At 38.0% G+C, this 20,629-nt stretch overlaps 3 protein-coding genes across 3 annotated transcripts in view; 1 reads left to right on the top strand and 2 right to left on the bottom strand.

The window, feature by feature from the left end:
• The first annotated feature begins 1,233 nt into the window (after nt 1-1,233).
• On the top strand, nt 1,234-13,693 carry LOC132109370 (fibroblast growth factor 2-like). The gene is made up of 3 exons (XM_059515393.1): nt 1,234-1,577; nt 9,384-9,487; nt 13,422-13,693. Exons 1-3 carry the CDS (start codon nt 1,400-1,402, stop codon nt 13,605-13,607), a joined length of 468 nt encoding a protein of 155 aa, XP_059371376.1. The 5' UTR covers nt 1,234-1,399; the 3' UTR covers nt 13,608-13,693.
• Nucleotides 5,635-20,629, bottom strand: part of LOC132109357 (ankyrin repeat domain-containing protein 50-like) — a 164,480-nt gene continuing 149,485 nt past the window's right edge. Inside the window, exon 5 of the mRNA XM_059515379.1 lies at nt 5,635-5,650. The gene's annotated coding sequence lies outside the window, so the exon portion shown is untranslated. The remainder of the gene's footprint in view (nt 5,651-20,629) is intronic.
• The window catches only part of nudt6 (nudix (nucleoside diphosphate linked moiety X)-type motif 6), a 10,204-nt gene continuing 3,902 nt past the window's right edge, over nt 14,328-20,629 (bottom strand). The window contains exons 3-5 of the mRNA XM_059515388.1: nt 19,978-20,033; nt 16,587-16,641; nt 14,328-15,132 (exon numbers count right to left, since the gene is read on the bottom strand). Of these exons, the coding sequence (XP_059371371.1) occupies nt 14,756-15,132; nt 16,587-16,641; nt 19,978-20,033 (488 nt within the window). The 3' untranslated portion in view covers nt 14,328-14,755. The remainder of the gene's footprint in view (nt 15,133-16,586; nt 16,642-19,977; nt 20,034-20,629) is intronic.

Here is a 20,629-nt window from a genome sequence, read left to right as displayed (position 1 = left end):
CGTGATGAGAAACCACTGTGACGTGTGGAAGATACCGTTGTATCAAATCCGACCAGTGGATGACATTGTTGAGATCTTCTCTGAATCTCATGTCTGATCACTGCAGGAGAAACATCTGAGAAGCATTTCATCTTCTCCATTTCATCTAATTGTATGCAGTCTCAGAGAAACAACTGAGATATCAAAGAGATCGTACAGGAAATGCCTGTTGTGAGGATTGCAGCCACATGTTTACAGTGAGCTACAGGAGACCACACCAACAACACATTTCACTCATGTTTACATTATACACACACACACACACACACACACACACACATATATATATATATATATATATGAAGGTTTGGAACCCACTGTAAATAAAAAAACATTTCAACAAATTCACTCTTTTATTTATATTGTATCGTTTTATATTTCATTTGTAGACATTTTAGTTGCTAAAACTAAAACAGAAATAATATAAAGCTAAATTCAAATATTTAACTAATTAAAATGAAAAAAGCACATTACAAACTTACTAAAACTTAAACTATTAACATCGTTTTTGGTCACTGATATTAAGCTCAAATTAAAAATGAATGTTACATTGAAAACAACTGATATGAGTTGAAGTACTAACATCACTAAAACTCAAAATAAAATAAAGATACATAGAAATATACCAGTCAAGATTTGAAATTTGAATTTGTCTTAAGACAAGACTGCATTTATGAAACTTTGATGAAATGATCTACTTCAAATGTTGACTGTATTTAATTGAATAATGAATGAATGAATTAAAGCACAAAACACATTAAAAGTAAACTATTAAAAATTATTTTGGTGATTGAAATAAAGTTAAAATGAAAAATAGGCTTAAATATTACATTATTACAATTATTACATTACTATATTACAAATATTAAATATCAATTAACTAACAATTAACGTGTAAATTTAATGTAACTTAATTCTTGGTATCGAAATTATCTATAATGGAATAGAAACATTAGATGAAAAACATTTTGCCTTAGCAACTAACTAAAATAAAATAAAACGATGTTAAAAAAAAAAGTTATGAACTAATAGAAATAGCAAAGGCACAGAACAAAATATATTTGTATCAGCATCAGGAATGGTGCTGGGAATGATATTGGGCTCATTGATCATAATTAAACACATTCTGTTCACGTGTATTTGTGAGTGAGATGACAGAGGCTTTGGGACAGGACTAGCCCCCCCCCCCCCCCTCTCCCGCTCACACACACAGTGTCCCGCAGCTGGAAGAGTTTCTCCGCGCTGTGATGAGGCTCCGTGGCTCCGGGGAGCGGCGGAGGGACACGGGAGAGACGGCGGAGGAGGCGCGCGGAGGCCGTGGAGGGGCTCCGGAGACGGAGCAACCGAGAGAGAGAGAGAGATGGCGGCGGGAGGAATCACCACGCTTCCCGCTTTACCGGAGGACGGCGCCAGCGGAGGCTTTCCTCCGGTGAACTTCAAGGAGCCCAAGCGGCTTTACTGCAAGAACGGCGGCTTCTTCCTCCGGATCCACCCCGACGGGCGAGTGGACGGCATCCGCGAGAAGAGCGACCCGCACAGTGAGTTCCTTTCGGTTCCTGCTCCGACCCCGTGCAGACAAAGACTCTTTATGCGTCTGATGAGCAGCAATGAAAATCAGGCCCTGGTGATGATGATGATGATGTCAGATTTCCAGGTCCACCTTCAGTCTCTGAGTTCTTGCATGTTTCCAGAAAGCGTCTCTAATGTTCTCAGAACGTTTTGGTTCTTTCTCAAAGTTGTGAATTGCGTTCCTCCAGTAATGTACACTCAGAGCGATCTGGTCTGTTTGGGGCCAGTCGTTACTTAGTATTTTAACCCGATCTCATGAAAGTGCGTATCAGTAGCATGAGTTAATGTTTCGATTTGGCGTAGCCTACTATTTGTAAACGCAGAAATTGACTTTGGCGTCCATATGATGCGTATAATGGATATCATGTGCGCGCGTAAACTATGCGCAACAAAGTCAGTTTCTTCATATCAATAGCAAGATCTTCTGTTTGTAAATTTGGCGTGCTATTTATATGCATTTTCACGAGACCAGTCTCATTTCTCGGCTAAAACAGTATTATAGCTGACCAGAAACTTCTCATTAATCAAATTAATAAAAAAAAAAAAAATCATTTACGCCTTTTAATTATTCAAAATGAGAAATTCTTTGAAATTTCAAATTACACACAAACCACCAAAAAAAAAAGTCTAATATATCTATATATTTTTCTCTATTGATGAGAAGTTTTATTTAAATATCATTGTGTGAAATTTGCAGTATTAGAACATATATTTAGAGAGTTACCAGTATCAGCCACATAGGAATGAATGGAATTTAATTAAATTAATTTCCTGTGAATTTATCACTCGTGATTCTCAAAAACTGCCCAAAACAACGTCACGCTGAAAGTTTTCAAACAGAATAAATACCTTTTACTTGCATAAACTTTCACTTTCAGATTAAAAAAAAAAATAAAAAAAATGATCTCTTACCTAAGCTTATGTCTCTTTAAAAAATAAATGAACATACATTGTTCAGAAATTCACAAATTATAATTGTGTTCAGTTTTGAAAAGTATTACATCATGTGATATCATCGTTCTTTTTCAACGTATTAAAACAAAGATTGTGAGTGTGAATGAAAAGTAAATCTTCACTTCAGTCAAAACAGAAACTGAAACCATGATCTCTTTAGTTTGGATTTAAAAATCCTGTTGTTAAGGGCGACCATTGAGTGGCATTTGACAAACCCCGCCCACTTCTCGCTTCATTTATTCTGAGTAATCAATATACAGTAATCAATAATATTTGTTACTGTTGAAAGTAACAATGGAAAACATTTACAATAATGCAAAAATGAATGCATTAATAACAGAGCAATACATTTGTTACAGTATTTATTAGATAAAAATACAAAGGTTCGCTGTTTTTTCATGTCAGCTCTGGTTCAACTAATAAAATATAAACAGATGCAACTTCTGATTTTAAATGTGTTGGTAATGTTGTGCATTAACTAAAATGCTCCAGAAGTTTCATAGCTCAGATTAATTAATGTTATCATATGGAACCATATAGTGTTATTAGTTTATTGACTCTGGAATGCTTTAACACACAGACTTCCATTGCAAATATGATGCATATAAATTAAGTGTATTATGCATACCTTTCTCAGTGTCTTCAAATGGAGGTTCTGTCAGATTTAACTCTCTTTTGGGACAAATCTGAACCTGAAATATGGTACAGTAGATCCAAACACACAGTATTGGTGTTTTGTTGAGCATGTCTGTCTCTCATGGCATTAGTCAGGCTGCTGTAGACATAAACACTGAATGAATGACGCCATTCATCAGCTAACGACAAACTCATTATTCACACACACACGTTCTTGTGATGTCATGATCTGAGCGTCTCTGCTTTAATCTGATCCCAATCAGACTGTCTTATCACAACAACACAACACTGAACAAACTTGTGCTTAGAAAATCACCTCTGAAACCTTTTAAATCTGTAAAGAACCATAAAGCAACTCATGTATTTCTGATGAAGATCTATCTATCTATCTATGCACTCACACTACAAGATTTTATGCACAAATCTATTTTGGCACATTATTATTTTTTTTCTGTGGCTATAAAATGTATTATTATCATTTATTTTTATGCAGTGGAATTGGTTGCAATATCAAACATTGCACTTTCAGATTCGCTGAGGTTTATTTTTAGCAATAGCCAAAAAAAGCATTGAATGGGTCAAAACTATAGATTTTTATTTTATGCGAAAAATCATTACGATATTACAGTTTTTCTCAGCCGCTTTGGAGCATTTCTCAAATCAGAAATGAAATTTTCAAAACTACTTGTACAACCTCCACATCATTTAGTCATTTATACACATCATAAAACCAGTTTATCATTCTTGTGAACAAGTTGCGATTGCTTTTGTACATTCATGCATTTGATTATGTACATTTATTTGTGGTTTCCTACATTATCAGTTGCTAATGTTATGTTGCTCAAAATGTATTATATAGTTTTCTGTGCAATAGTCTTACCCCTCAAAACATCTAGTCTTTAGTTCATCGTGTAAGTCATTAAAAACGGTTAATCTATACCACTATTAAAAATTTAACTGGGAATACTATCCAGTCTCTTTAAATCAGTATCAGTAAAGGGTTTGAGTGAACTTGATTAAAATATTTATTCAATGTTATGTGCATTATAATTTATAGCAACAGCAACATTTTATAATGATACATTTGGTCATTAACTTTTAAATGCATCATTATGCAAACATATAAAGATAGTTCTCGACATTATAGACCCGCGACTGGCAGATCAACATGCCTTTTCATTTCTCTCAAATACGGTAGGACAGTGGATCTAAAAGTGTGGTATGCAGAGGAATCACTAAATTAAATATAAATGAATGTTAAAACACAATGGCCTGACTTCACACACAGGGCTTAGACTAAACAAGGATTGGGCCATAGTTCAATTAGGATATTTATGTAATTTTATAAACGTGTCCTAAAAAAAAAAACATTACTAGTGTGCATCTTTGTCAGACACAAGACGGGAACACAGAAGTAGAAGTAACTGGTAGCAGTAGCAGACACAGGTGAAGTAACAGGAATAGTCTTGACACGAAGAAGGTTGGAACTTAGCTCTTGTTGTGATGGAAGTAGATGACAGAATCGGAAGGCGACTCCCGACGGCCGGACGGGATGTTGACGACGGGGTCTGCCACGACCCCGAGGAGCTGGACGATCCGGGTGTTCCTGATGGAATTGGGTAAGTAGGGTAGGGTCCAGGATGTCGTTGCGGTTCACCCAGCATCGTTCCTCGGGGCCGTAGTCTTCCCAGTCCACGAGGTATTCCAGCTGTGGACCCCGTCGTCTGGAGTCGAGGATGGCCCGTACCCGGTAGATGTTTTGAGTCTCATCGATGGCAGGAGGAGGAGGTACCACATCATCACCAGACTCTGTGGAGGGAGGAGACAAAGGGTCAGTGTGTGGTTTCAGTAACGAGACATGGAATGAAGGTGAGATACGGTAGTGAGCAGGGAGGTTGAGTCTGTAGTTTACTTCGTTCAGCTGCCTCTTGATGGTAAATGGACCAATATACCGGGGACTCAGCTTACGGCAAGGCAGCCGGAGACGGATGTCCCGAGTGGATAGCCAAACCTTCTGGCCAGGTTGGTATTGCGGAGTGGGACCACTTCGGGCGTCGGCTTGTTCTTTGTGTCTCCGGACTGCCTGTTGGAGATGCACGTGAGCCGAGTCCCAGACCCTCTCGCTTTGCTGGAACCAGTGGTTGACAGCTGGAACCTCGGAGGGCTCATCTGACCAGGGGAAGAGAGGTGGCTGATAGCCCAGAACACATTGAAACAGGGTGAACCCAGTGGTAGTTTGACGGAGTGAATTTTGTGCGTATTCAGCCCAGGGTAGGTATTGGCTCCAGCTGTCCTGGTTCTAATGGCAATACAGTCTCAGGAATCTCCCGACTTCCTGGATCTTACGCTCAGTCTGGCTGTTGGTTTGAGGATGGTATCCGGAGGAGAGACTGATGGACACCCCTAGGAGACGGAAAAAGGCGTCCAGACACGTGAGATGAATTGGGGACCTCTATCCGAGACAATGTCCTCTGGGAGTCCGAAGTGGCAGAAAACTTGATGGAAGAGTGCTTCTGCCGTCTGTAGAGCAGTAGGTAGACCCTTGAGGGGAATGAGTTTGCAAGATTTAGAGAATCGATCAACCATGACCAGGACGCTAGTGTAACCTTGGGATGGAGGAAGATCGGTCATAAAGTCTACTCCAATGTGCGTCCAGGGTCGCTCGGGGATGGGCAGAGGCACGAGTTTCCCTTCTGGTAGCTTCCTAGGGGTGTCAGCAACGGCACAGACTGAGCACCCTTGTACATATCAAGAGACATCCCGAGCCATGTAGGGCCACCAGTAGCGTTGTTTCAGGAGCGAGAGGGTCCTTCTCCTGCCTGGGTGTCCAGAGCCTGGGGATTTATGAGTTAAGTCCAAGAGGGGCTGGCGATGGGTTGGGGGAATGTAGAGACACCCCTCTGGACCTCCCGGCGGAGCAGGTTTTTGTAGATTCTCCTTAGTAATCTGTTGGTTGATGGTCCACTGAATCGGGTTAACAAGCACAGCTGGAGGGAGAATGGGTTCAGGAATGGATTGTTCAGGATCGGCTTGGTAAAGACGAGAAAGGGTATCCGCTCTACCGTTCTTGTCACCTGATCTATAGGTGACCTGGAAATTAAATCGGGTGAAGAAGAGAGCCCATCGGGCCTGGCGAAGATTCAAGCGTTTGGCTTTTCTGAGATACTCAAGATTGCGATAATCTGTAATGACTTGGAAAGGTTGCTTGGCTCCCTCCAGCCAGTGTCTCCATTCCTCGAGAGCTGACTTTATGGCTAGGAGCTCCCGGTTTCCCACGTCGTAATTCTGCTCTGCCGGGGATATCTTTTTTGAATAGAAGGCACATGGATGGAGCCGTGGGGGGGTCACCCTGCCGCTGAGAGAGGACCGATCCGATCCCGGTTACTGAGGAGTCAACCTCCACTATGAAAGGTAGATCTGTATTGGGGTGAACCAGGACCGGAGCTGATAGGAAGGCCTGTTGCAGTAGGGAGAAGGCTTCTCGGGCAGGTGTTGTCCATGAGAGTGACCTGGGCTGGTTCTTTAGCATAGAAGTGAGAGGAGCACTAAGCAGACTGTACTGGTTAATGAAGCATCGGTAGAAATGGATAATCCCAAGAAGCGTTGAAGTTCTTTCACGGTGTTGGGTAATGGCCACTGCTGGATGATTTCCACCTTCCTCTGGTCCATCTTGATACCATGTTGGTTGATGATGTAGCCTTAGAATTGGATGGTGGAGGTGTGGAACTCACACTTCTCTAATTTTAGAAACAGTTGATGTTCTCGTAGTTTTTGAAGGATTTGGAGTACAAGGACTTCTCATGTTCTTTCATGTTACTGGAGTATATCAGGATATCGTCAATATAGATGATGACAAAGCGATTCAGGTACTCACGGAAGATCTCATTCATATAGTTCTGGAAGATTGATGGAGAGTTGGACAGGCCATACGGCATAATTTGATATTCGTAGTGTCCTGACGGGGTTATGAAGGCAGTCTTCCATTCATCGCCTCTTCTAATGCGGATGAGATTGTAGGCGCTTCGGAGATCGAGCTTAGAGAAGAGCAACTGGAACCAGAGGAAGGGGATAACTGAATTTCACTGTTTGGGAGTTCAGGTGACAGTAGTCTATGCACGGCCTCAAGCCTCCATCCTTTTTGGTCACGAAGAAGGAACTCGAAGCAGCAGGGGACGTAGATGGACGAATGAATCCCTGACGCAGGGCCTCCTGAACGTACTCCTCCATGGCCTTCTGTTCCGGGATGGACAGAGGGTAGATCCGATCCTTTGGTAGGGTCGCTCCAGGCAGGAGGTTGAGGGCACAGTCCCATGGCCGATGAGGTGGTAGACGTGTAGCCAACCGCATGCTGAATACATCCTGGAATGCCCCATACGCTGGTGGGATTTCCACTATCACATTAGTCGCCAGGCTCTCCACAGAGGAGGACAGGACAGGAAGATAATCAGGAGTTGCGGGAGATTTCGCTTGGTGCTTTCTTGGGCGATTAATACACTTCTCAAAACATTCATCACTCCATTTGAGAATCTCACCAGTTGCCCATTGGATATGTGGCTGGTGGGCGTTTAACCAGGGGCGTCCCAGGATGATGTCCGTGGTTTACTCCTCCAGCACCATGAACGTGATTTCCTCCATATGCAGGCTGCCAACGCGGAGGAATAGTGTGGGGGAGTAATGGCGGACACGACCTCTACCCAGCGGCTTTCCTTGGATGGTGAGTATTCTCAGGTCGACTGGGCATTTTTTCTGATGAACATTTAATTCTTGGAGGATTTAAGTGCTAATGAAGTTCCCAGCCAACCCAGAGTCGATGAGGGCTTGCGCTGAAACACAGGAATGAGAATTACCGACATGGACCAGAGTCTTAATGAGTTGAGAGTTTTGAGGTGGAAATTGGAGGTTACTCACTGCTGGGTGTGGAGGTCGGACCGGGCAGTTGGAAATCACATGTCTTTCTCCCCCAAAATAAAGACACAGGTGATAATTCATCCGTCGAAGACACTCCGCATTGATCAGATGGTTTGAATCAACCTGCATTGGTTCAGGTGCTGGGGCGGCGACAGATGTTGAAGCAGGCAGAGGATTGATTAGCTGCTGAACCTTAGTCTTGACACGAAGAAGGTTGGAACTTAGCTCTGGTTGTGATGGAAGTAGATGACAGAATCGTAAGGCGGCACAGAGGAACTGATGATGAAGGAACAACGGGTATCCAGTGGAGCAACAATGATAGCGAGAGTTCAGGTAAGTACATGTGGGTCAATGCTAGATCAGACAAGGAGTGAGGGGAATTGATGGTCCGCATATGAGAGCCTGGTGATGATGGACAGGTGTTCAGAATTCTGGTGATTGTGAACGAGTAGGCGTGGCATGTGTAGAGGGTGTAGGCTGTGACTCCATGACAATCTTGAGACAAAACAAAGGCACTGATATATTTAAAGATCAGTCAGTGCAGGTTTCTTTCAGATGAAACAGCTCAGACTTACATTTTAGTCTGGGACTAGGCTTAAACCAGGACTGTGGAACAGGGGGAATACATTTAAATTTAATCTTTTTGAGTTTTTTTATACATTTAAATACAGTACAGTTTTTATTTAACTTTTATGTAGAACACATTTTAATTTAATAATTTTTATTATTATTATTTACCTGTATGTAAGCACACAACAATAAATATTCGTATTAGGAATAAAACGCCTCATATTTTTACTTCAGAGCTGTAGCTGAATAGTTAAGACACTACGCTAATGTATTTTAATATAAGCCATTATGGCGGTCCTCTGAGGAATAATATTTTCTCAGGTGGTACTTGGTATAACAAGTTTGAGAACCACTACGGTAAGAAATTAAATTAAATTAAATATGGATTTTGTTAACTGTGATGATGTGAAGATGATTGACAGTGCAGTTTAAACGCTGACAGAATGCATGTAACTAAGCAACAGAGCGTAGTTATGACAAATTATTATGTCCCAAAGCTTGCATACTATTATACTACATACTCAAAAGTTACACCTTTTAGGTTTTAGGGCACAGTATGAGTAGGCGGACTGAGACACAGCAGTTGTAAATAGAAACAACAGATGCACTTCACAAAGTGTGCACAAAAACAAGTGAGCATTTGAAAGGAGCTGTTTAACAGAGTACGGAGCTTGACTAAAAGTGTGTGTGTGTGTGTTCTCTGGCAGTTCGGCTGCAGCTCCAGGCCACGGCCATCGGTGAAGTGGTGATCAAAGGGATCTGTGCGAACCGTTACCTCGCCATGAACGCAGACGGACGACTGTTCGGAACGGTGAGACACTCTCTTCATCTAACAGCTCTTGAGCTTCATCTAATTAACCCTCTGGCCCACTTCGTTTAGGAGTCACACTTGCCTCTTTAACAGTCAAAAGTGACTGAAGCCTTGAAATGTAACTTTTTTTCTTTTTTAAGGTAAATCAATATAATACATTTTTGTTCAATAATATTTTTTGATTATTATTTATGAATTTGAGCTAATTTTATGATATTATACAATATTTATAAAATTTTAATGAGCTATTTTCTCCATTAGAATTAATATATATATATACTTTATACTTTATTTCTTTACTATTTAAAAAAATTCAATATTTCACATTAAAACAGAGTGAAGGCATTTAAAATAATTTTTTGAAGTGAGAATCGGGCAATCTGGAGGCATTGAAAAATTTAAATGTGTGTAATGTTGTGTAACCTTTTTTAGACATAATTTCTTCTTTTTAGGTTTTGCATTTAGATATATATCTAGACATTATAAAAGACTACTTTTTTGTCAAGGTTTAGATATTTTTGGTTAGATAAGTATCAGGTTTTACATTATGATGAAAGTCAAACATTAAAGTCTTGTGAGAAAGAATACACATACTGTATAAAGCATTTTTGTTACTCAGTATTTGATAATTAAAAAATCTAACAAAATATGGAATGGATGGTGATAATTCAAAACACTTTATTCAAACGTTTTGTATTTAATATTTTATTTGATGTAATTCAATAAATGTTAATAAAAGCACAGAACAGAATTTTTTTATACTAATAACAAATTACTGTATGTAAATGAATGATATAAAAATGCTGTTGAGGTGTTAGTTAGGGGTCCGGGGTCCACTGAAGGGCCTCAGAAAACTTCTGAGATGACTTAAAATAAGACCAAACATACAAACATTGTATTTTCTGTTTTCAATTGAATCGTAGTTACATTTTAAGTAATTGTGTTGTGTTTTGTCATTTTTATTCGTTTTTATTTAATGTCCACAAATAGTTTTTATTAAGTTTTAGCTTTTATAAAAAAATATATATATAAAAAGAAATTGAAATGCGAACCGTTGCTTTTGAAACTAGCTCAAATAAAACACATTGAGGTTTTTGTTGATTTTGGTTTGTTGTTATGTAAAATGCACAAAAATGGTCATTTCGAGATTTATATGAAATATACATGTTCCAAAAATATTTTTTTCTCTAAAACTGCCAGCAAATCAAAGCTAGATATCTTAGAAAAGAAAGTTGTGTTCCAAATTTGAGGTTGATATCTAAAAAAATGAGCATTCAGTAATCTTTCCACCAGATGAAATTCGCTTCTAATTTATTTCCAGTGTAGTCATTGTTGACCAAGAAAAAACAATACAAAAGTGACTTTTTATTTTTCGTTCCAGGATCTTTTAACCTTCTTGAATCATGTCCAGGTTTTTTTAAAACAATTATTATTAATATTTTTGAGCATGTGTGTTCACATAGCAAATGCCAAAACCATCACCAGGTTTTATACCATTCTGATAAAGTAAAAATAATAGTCTAAAATTTTTCATCCAAACATAACCCAAGAGCACCAGAGGTTTAAATATTTGTACTAAAAATGAAGGCAAAAATACGAAGTAAACATTTTTTTTTTTTTTTTTGCATTGTTACATTGTTGCATTTTATTTTATTTTCATTGTTAAGAAAATGTGAATAATATAAAGAACCTGTTTACACTGTAAAGAACTTTGGAAAGATTCCACAGATGTTAAAGTTTCTTCATGTAGCCATCAATGGGAATTATTTGTAAGAGCGAAGAAACACCTTTACTCTTTTATAACATCCTGTTTGAATCTGAAACACTTCAGATAGTGTTGGCTTTAAACCTGAGCAGCATGTCAGCATCACAGAGGTCACATAAAACAGCCACACATTCCTGTCAGGAGACGTTTTCCAGACGTCCGGTTCAAGCTGCTCGGGAAAACATAGAATATTCCTCTAATAAACGCCAGTTTCTCTTGTGGTTGTGGATAATAGACAACAAACAGAGAGATCCATCCAATAGAGATGATCACCAGGTTTAGTTCATGTAGCTGTTGTCATTAAAGCAGAGGAAACACATCAAATACAGAGAAGATGTGTTTTAATTGATGTGATCAAGCTTTTACCAGTTGTTACACTGATTATATATTTTAAAGTGAAAATGCACAAATGCATAAAAGTGCAACTTGAGCTACATCGATGCATGTTAATGTCTCAGGTCTCAAATGGAAAAGCTTAGTAACTTCTATCTTTTATTATTTTATTTGTGAAAAATAGTATTAAATGCTTAAAGAAGAATGTACAATTTGAGCTGCAATTATGTGCGTTAATATTGTCATTAGTGATGAAAGTCTCTTTGTTAAAAATTTTGAAATTCAAAACTCAACTTTAGCTATTATAAAGCTGATTATATGTTTTGTGCTAAAGATATTTATTTTAATGCTAAGAGTGCAAAACTACACTTTTAGCTACAATGATGTGCATTAACGAAAGACTAATGACAATTAAACTTCAAAACGTTTTAACTTTTACAAGTTGTTAGGCCTATAATATAGTAAAAAAAATATGCTTAAAATACAAAACAGATCTAAATGTTCAGTTTAAGCTTCCAAATTATGCCATTAGTGATGTTAAATATTTCAAACTTCAATTTTTTATTAACTTGTACCAATTGTTATGCATATTATATTTTTTTCTAGTGATGCATTTTGTATGTATTAATGTTAAAATTGCAAAACAGAAGTTAATGTACAATTTGAGCTACAATGATGTGATAATGAGATTTTCATCAGTGTTGGGTGTGTTTAGCTTGTGTTCAGTTCTCTGTGTTTGCCCTATTGTGGATTATTAAAGGCTATATGCATTCATCTTCATCTTCTTTGCGCGTTTATATTCTCACTGTAGCGTGACACCAAGAATATAACTTTAGGGTTTTTGGAATAAAAAAAAAAAAACAATCCCAGTCCAGGCGACAAAAAGTAGCACAAAAGTAACACAATTCGTTACTTTCCATTAAAAAAGTAACTAAGTAACACAATTAGTTACTTTTTCATGGATTAACGTAATATTGTAATGCATTACTTCAAAAAACAACATCACTAATGACTAAAATTAAACTTTTTTTAACTTTTACAAATTACTACGTGGACTAGGCGAAACAAAAAAGTATTCAATGTTAAAAAATTAAATTGATTTACAATGATGTGTAAAATGTTGTAACAGTTGTTAAGATGATTACAGTATATATTTCTGTGGTGAAAAATTGTATTTATATAATTTTCCTACCCCACTGGGAGATATTTTACTTGTTTTAAGTAAAAACGAACAAGATTTGAATAATGTTTTCAGAAAACAAGACATAATATGTTACTGTATTTTTCGGACTATAAGTCGCACCTGAGTATAAGTCCCATCAGTCCAAAAATACGGCATGATGAGGAAAAAAACATATATAAGTCACACTCGACTATAAGTCGCATCTATTTAGAACCAAGAGAAAACATTACCGTCTCCAGCCGCGAGAGGGCGCTCTATGTCTTCAGTGGTAGACTACAGGAGCACAGAGGCATAGAGCGCCCTCTGGCGGCTGGAGACGGTAATGTTTTCTCTTGGTTCATTTCTCTCGGTTCATGTCAAATTAATTTTGATAAATAAGTCGCAAATGACTATAAGTCGCAGGACCAGCCAAACTATGAAAAAAAGTGCGACTTATAGTCCTGAAAATATGGTAAGTCATTTTGTCTTTGTTTTGTCATGTCATGCTGAATTAAGAATTTGTAGACAAAAATACTTTTTTTTGGTGTTTTTTTTTGCAGTGTATGCTACAGTGATGTGTTAATGTCTTCTCTTTCTCTCTCTCTCTCTCTGTCTGTCTCTCTCTCTCTCTCTGTCTCTCTCTCTGTCTCTCTCTCTCTCCCTCTCTCTCTCAGAGAAGAACAACAGATGAATGTTATTTCCTGGAGAACCTGGAGTCAAACAACTACAACACGTACCGATCCCGAAAGTATCCCGACTGGTACGTGGGTCTGAAGAGAACAGGCCAGTATAAATCGGGCTCGATGACCGGCCCGGGCCAGAAGGCCATCCTGTTTCTGCCCATGTCAGCCAAGTGCTGATGGAGAGATGCTGTCAAACACAAACCAACCTTACGCCGAGACACGATGAGCTCATCCAGCCTGGAAAAACACTTCCATCTAGGAATGCTTCCATGAATGTTTTTCGTAAAACTTTATTCTCTTTTTCATATATAACGTCTTAGCTGAGAAGAATAGTCATTGCTGCGAGCGACAGTAAGATTAACAGTAACAGTCTTTCAGTTTTTTTTAGTTAACTTTTCTAAAAACTCAAAACCTCCAGGCAGATTATGTGAGGTAGCGTATTATAAAGTTATCAAACTGGTCCATCTGCAACACTCTTGGAAATAAAGGAACAAAGAACTGTTTTGCCATTTTATCCGTTTTTAAAATACTCCATTCATTATACAGTAGCACCTACAATAATTCTGGTGTGGCTTAATTTTCATTATTCAAAACATTTCTGTTTGGATTTTTAGGTAAAATAAGACCCAGATATTTCTAAGATATTTTAAAGATAGAGTCTTCATGAAATTTAAAGCATTTCCAGTTCATAATGTGACCTTTATTTTGAAGAGTGCCTTGTAAAAATTAATAAATCAAAATGTATTTTTGCTTTATCTTCAAGTACAAATACATGATCTGTTTTATTTTTGTCAGTACACTTAAAAAAAATCAGGACACATTTAGAGATACATAACGACCTTAGATTATTAGGTTTTGTTTTCTGAAAAAAAAAAAAAAAATCCAAATCGAGTTTTCTGAAAAAAAAAAAAATAAGAGGAATCTTGTTTTCCCTTTAAATAAAGTTTATTTTTCGGACCCCACTGAATTTAGGTTTTAAGCATATGCATACATGCATTTTTCAGAAAACAAGACTAACCCTGGTTTCACAGACAAGGCTTAAGCTAAAGTCTAAATTTAAGAGAGCAGTTTCAACTTCAAAAAACTTGCACTCACTGATCTTAAAATATATCACTGTCTTTGTTTTGATGCACATCAGTAACATCGTTTTTTCTAAGGCACGCTTATAAAAACAATTGACATATCCTAATTAAACTATGGCTTAGTCCAAGCCCTGTCTGTGGAACCAGGCCTAAAGGTCTCAAGTCATTGTGCTTCTCCAGTAAATGTATCTTGATGGTACTCTGGTTTTGATGGCCAATGGTTTTGTGCAGTGTGGAGTTGCTCTATGCCATCTCTGGCAGTCGTCTGTGGTAGAGCTGATAGAAAAGGCCGGAGTAAACGGCCGGCATCTGCTCCATCGTCAGGTCGATGTTCTTGAAGCCGTTTTCCAGTCCGTACAGCAGGAGTCTGGCGACGCGGCTCGTGATCGGCGTGCTCTCGCTGGTCTGGGCGAGTTCAGTCAGATCCAGCCATTCGCAGCGCAGACACTCGTGAGTGCAGAAGTCGATGTGGAAGGAGAGCGGGCTGAGTCTGCAGATCAGGTACATGTCGGACATCCCGAACGCTCCCGGATGATTGTGCTGCTGACGGATGCTGAGGAGCGAACAGAACTGCGATCGGACGCCCGTTTCTTCAAAAACCTCCCGGACGGCCGTCTCGCCTGAAATAGAGCGTCCAGTTAAAATAGAGAAATAAAGCAATAAGCCCCAAGAATCTACGTAGTTAGGTTTCACAAAATAAAACAGAGCAAATATAGAATAATGATATTAATAAAAACAGTATTCTTCCACCAAACAATGTAGTTCCTCAGAAAACAGTTGTGGTTGCCGAGCAACACACAAATGTAAACAAAGGTGTGTGTTTGTAGAGTAATATACGACAGCTTCGAACGCGGCTCAGCCAATCAGAATCAAGGACCGAAACTATCTACCATATAATCCAACATAAACTCTCCAATCTCTGAGACATGTAAATGCTGTCAAACGTTAACAGCAACAGGATCTTAGTTGGTATAAATTCACTTTAGACTTTAAAAGAATAGTTTACCCAAGAAAGAAAATTAGCTGGAAATCTGTTTGTAGATGAGTTGTTTCTTCGTCAGATTTGTAGGAATTTTACATTGAATCACTTGCTCGGCAAAGTATCCTCTGCAGTGAATGGGTGCCGTCAGAATCCACACACCGTAATCCACAGCACTCCAGTCCATCAGTTAACATCTGGAGAAGACAAAAGATGAAACAAATCCAGCATTAAGATGTGTTTAACTCAAATACATAGAGTCTATAATCCATAAAGACACTTCCTGCAGTGAAAAAGCATCTGCTGTTGTCTCTCACAGATTTGTTTAGAGCTGTTTAAACGCTGCTTGATATGTGCAGATTTCTCTCCTGATTCAGACCAGAACACTTTTTCACTGGAGGAAGTGTTATTATGGATTATAGACTCTGTATTTGAGTTAAAAACATCTTAATGCTGGATGTGTTTAATCTTTTGTCTTCTCCAGATGTGAACTGATGGACTGGAGTGCTGTGGATTATTGTGATGTTTTTATCAGACTCTCATTCTGACGGCACCCATTCACTGCAGAGCATCCATTGACGAGACACTGAAGCAATGCTACATTTCTCCAAACCTGATGAAGAAACAAACTCATCTATATCAGTAGATGACCTGAGTACATTTGTCTCTAATTTAAACTTTTGGGCGAATTGTCTTTAAATACTTTCACACAATCAGTTTGACTAACACTGTATCTTATATCATGAGATTTAGAGAAACATTAAGTAGATAAAACATAAAGCCAAAAAGTCCTGAATGAAATCTTTTATTGTTCGCTTGTGAACACAATGTCATTTACTGAACTTTTATACAGAACATTTATTTTTTTGGAGAAAGCTTTTGTGATCTACGCAAGGATGTAATCGATAAAAATTTTGTTTATATACAATTCATTTGTTGACAGAGAAGGCATAGTTTTATTTGAAGAAGGGTATTGTATTTTTATAAATGCAAGTTTCTGCTTTTACTGCTTTTACCTTGTGTACTAGAACGTTCTGTTGTGATTGAATTTCGATTCAGTTTAACATCAGCGCTGGATCTGAATCCGAATCTTACCAATGTTTTCTCCAAGATCTGACAGACCACCGGGAAACTTCCAAGCATTCGTAGTCTGAGAAGGGAAGAAAAGTCATGTTTAACACGTGCATGTTATTTTAGCTGTACACTTAGCTGTATTTCTTAGAAATATATTTTTATGGAAATTACTCATTTTATCTTTCTGCTATTTTATCGTTTTCATTCCACGTTCACAGATGATCTAAATATTATTTATATCTATCAACACAATCTCAAATATTTTCATAAAAATGTTGTCTTGTAGGGTTTAGATTTGAGAGAGTACACAGTATTTCCATATTGAGTTTTAAAAGAATATAGAAAATGCTGCTAGTTACGAATGAAACATTGATTCTTACTTGAGTGGTTTTTGGTCAATTGAAAAAATATATATACAGTGTAATGTAACAGCTTTAAAGGTTTGTGACATGAAAATCTTCTGTACTATCAATAAAAAATCAACCAGTATTTTTCTGGGCAAATATGTCTGAAGAGTGTATTTTAATTTGCTGCATTGCAAATGAAAAGAAATCAGTGTATTGAACATCAATGAAAACAATGAAAATGTCTTTAACATTGTTTTCTAAAAACACTATCAATTTGTAGCTCATAATACCTTACATACTGTTTAACAGATTAGATTTTTTTTAATAAATTAGCAAAAAAACTAACAAAAACAACAGCAACAAAAACGTAAACAGGAAGTATTAAAGAGATTTGTAGTTTGTTCCTTTTTCCTCTTACTCAGTGTAATAGACTAACAAGAAACAGGTGAAAACAATCAGGAGTTAACAAGGAGAGCATCCTTGTTAACTCCTGATTGTTTTCACCTGTTTCTTGTTAGTCTATTACGCTGAGTATTTAAGCCCTTGATTTTTCACTATTCTTTGTCAGGATTTATCCATTGTTTGTATGCTTAGGGCCCCGATCACCAAGAATGCAGTATTTGCAGTGAGAGGCGTTTCTGCCTGTTCACCTCGCTGCTACATCTGCATCTGAGCGCCTGAAGTTGAAAAAAAAAGCGGCCAACGTCATTTGTGTTTTTTATGCCATTATCCAATCGAATGAATGGCCTTCCGTTGTGATGACGAAAGTTTACCCTTGCTTTAAAGCTTATAAAGCCCTCAAAGAAAGTCGGGAAACTGCTATGATGGAGGACAAACTTTTGTTGTCTGTCGTGGGTTACCCAAAGCAGTATTTTTTTTTTAGTACTTCTTTTAACCTGACAGTTTACCTAACAGCAAAAACCAAAGAAGAAGGAGCGTTCGGGCTACAATCCTTCGATTAGACTGACAGGAACATAAAAAAAATCAGCCTTGCATTTTCAGACCTAAAAAAATTGCGTTCGGTGTGATCGGGGCCTAGGTTTGCTCTCTCTGTTTCCTGTAACTTGGGATTTGTTTAAATGATTTTAGTTCCTAGATCTATGCATTTTATGATTTTGTTGTTTTGATAAACTTTAACTGCATTTGGATCCTATTCCCCCTCATCTGCAAATGATCATCTGGACAATAAATCCATCAAGACATTTTGAACTTCAAACAGTTGTCTATAATCCACAATAACACTTCTTCCAGTGAAAAAGTGCATCTCCTGTTGTCTCTCACATATTTGTTTAGGGCTGTTTAAACGCTGCTTGATATGTGCAGATTTCTCTCCTGATTCAGACCAGAACACTGTTTCACTGGAGGAAGTGTTTTTATGGATTATAGACTCAGATTTTAGTTAAAATGCTGGATTTGTTTAATCTTTTGTCTTCTCCAGATGTTAACTGATGGACTGGAGTGCTGTGGATTATTGTGATGTTTTTATCAGACTCTCATTCTGACGGCACCCATTCACTGCAGAGCATCCATTGATGAGACACTGATGAAATGCTACATTTTTTACAAATCGGATGAAGAAACAAACGCGGATGATCTGAGGATGAGGACATTTAAAGCACATTTTCATTTTTAGGGTGAAATATTCCTTTTAATTACTATTTCACCTTATAGTGCCGTTTACGCAGCCGAGGAGCTCATCTTATTGCGTTAGAGCACATGTTTTTCCACTGGTGAAAGATGAACCGCTCAGCAGGGGTTTTAATCATTTCCACACCAGAGAAACATCTCCATTCAGGATAAATAACTCGACTTAAATGAGCTGCAGTCCTCTGATACTCCCAGAGATATTTTAAACCGGAGCAGGCAGGCCATTTTACCAGTAAATGACGGCCGTGACGCAAGATAAAAGCTGCTGGCTGCTGGATTAAACAATCCTTTGAGTTTCCATTCCAGAGCTGCCTCGAGCTCAACCCAGCTGTTTGTTTAACTGGGAAACACTCTCGAGGACTCGAGGCTGAAGTTTAACAAGGTTACACAGAATCCATTAGGGAAGTAAATAACTAGACGAATGTCAATGTGCGGTAAACGATAAAACTATTTGTGCCACAAACCAGTGTGTTTAGGAATCTGAAAGTTAAAGAATCTGATAAAACATGCATTGTGCGCTGTTTCTGTACAGCTAAAATAAATAGACACCAGAAGCTTCACACATTAGAGTTACTGATGGCCATACTAATTATAAGTAGTCTTTTTTTTGTCATGAATCTTATAATTTCACTTTGTTTCACAATTTCAACTTTTTATCTCTTATGTCATAATTATGACCTTTTGGGATAACTGACTTTGTATGTCAATTTCGACTTTGATTTATTTCATATCTATGACTTAGCAGGCCTGTGTCATAATTGTGATTTGTTACTTGTGTGCCATCATTTTTTTATCTCATAATTATGACTTTTTGCCACAATTTTGACATAATTTTGACTTAGTTTGCCATAATCTCATTATGACTTGGAATGCCATCATTTTGACTTTTTCATCTCATAATTATGACATTTTGCATTATTTTTACTTATCTCATTTTTACGCCTTAGGATATTATAATTATGACATTTAGGCCTGGTTTGACAGACAGGTCTTAGACTAAGCCATGATAGTTGAGTTAGGACATTAAACTCATTTTTATAAACATTACTAGTGTGCATCTTGAGACCAAACAAAGGCACTGACATGTTTTATGATCAACCAGTGCAAGTTACTTTCACTTGAAACGGATCAGACTTACATTTTAGTCTGGGACTAGGCTTTAGCCAGGTATATTAAACCAGGAGTTAAAGTCTTACTTTAAACTTTTCAGTAAATCATGATTTTGTTCACCGCTTCACAGCAGAAGAAGGTCAGTGGACCGAGTGTGGCTCTGACTCCATGTTTGTTGACATGCCGCCCAAACACAGGCATGAACCTGTTTACATAAAACTAAAATAACTTAGGGTTTTTAAGCAGCACAGAGCCTTTCATCAGACACATGAGAGACGCCAGTGTTAGAAGTGAGATTGATTCTGTACCTTATTTCTGTCCTGAACAACAAGGACTTTGCCGTTGGATTCGTCCACAACAGCACCTTTAAACAAGACCGCAATAACTCATGATTACACAGAGTCAACGAGAAAAACAACAGACCAGAAAAACTGAGAGGGAATGTGTGTAGTGCAGATGGACTCCTGTAAAGCTCCAGTACTGTTAAAAGTGTTAGTCACTTGTGTAAAAATGCTCTAAAATGAGGATGCTGTCAGAAAAATATATTGTATTTATCAGTTAGCTTCTATTAACTAAATGAAATCACCATTAGGTGTGAGCATGGTTTGTGTTTAAAGCAGCTTTTGTCCTCGGTGCACTTGAGCAGACTTTCTCAGGAGCTTCGCAGGTTTCTCGAAGCGTCTCGGAGACACAGTTCTTCTGGATTGAGTCCGTCTCAGTCTCTGTTTCTTCATGTCTGATGATGATCAGATCACATCTCTGTGTGCAGCACAAACATCTCACTGCATTATTACAATTAATGAAGCCGCTCAGCTTTACTTGATTCTCCATCAATCATGTTTTAGAGTCTCAAATCTGATCCTTGTTTCCAGAAGCTTTACTTTCACTGTTCCTCAGCGGAGGAATGATCTTCACAAGCCTCCAGAACATCTCGCATCTTCTGAGGAGCCTTGATTTCTT

This window comes from Carassius carassius, chromosome 29, assembly GCF_963082965.1.
Source record: "Carassius carassius chromosome 29, fCarCar2.1, whole genome shotgun sequence".
Taxonomy (NCBI): Eukaryota; Metazoa; Chordata; class Actinopteri; order Cypriniformes; family Cyprinidae; genus Carassius; species Carassius carassius.
Note: the sequence above shows the minus strand (reverse complement) of the source record. Positions and strands in the feature narration are given on the sequence as shown.

Coding starts and splice junctions, on each gene's coding strand:
- LOC132109370 (XM_059515393.1), top strand. CDS start 1,400: ATGGCGGCGGGAGGAATCACCACGCTTCCCGCTTTACCGGAGGACGGC. Junction 1,578..9,383: donor CGAGAAGAGCGACCCGCACA/GTGAGTTCCTTT, acceptor GTTCTCTGGCAG/TTCGGCTGCAGCTCCAGGCC. Junction 9,488..13,421: donor ACGGACGACTGTTCGGAACG/GTGAGACACTCT, acceptor TCTCTCTCTCAG/AGAAGAACAACAGATGAATG.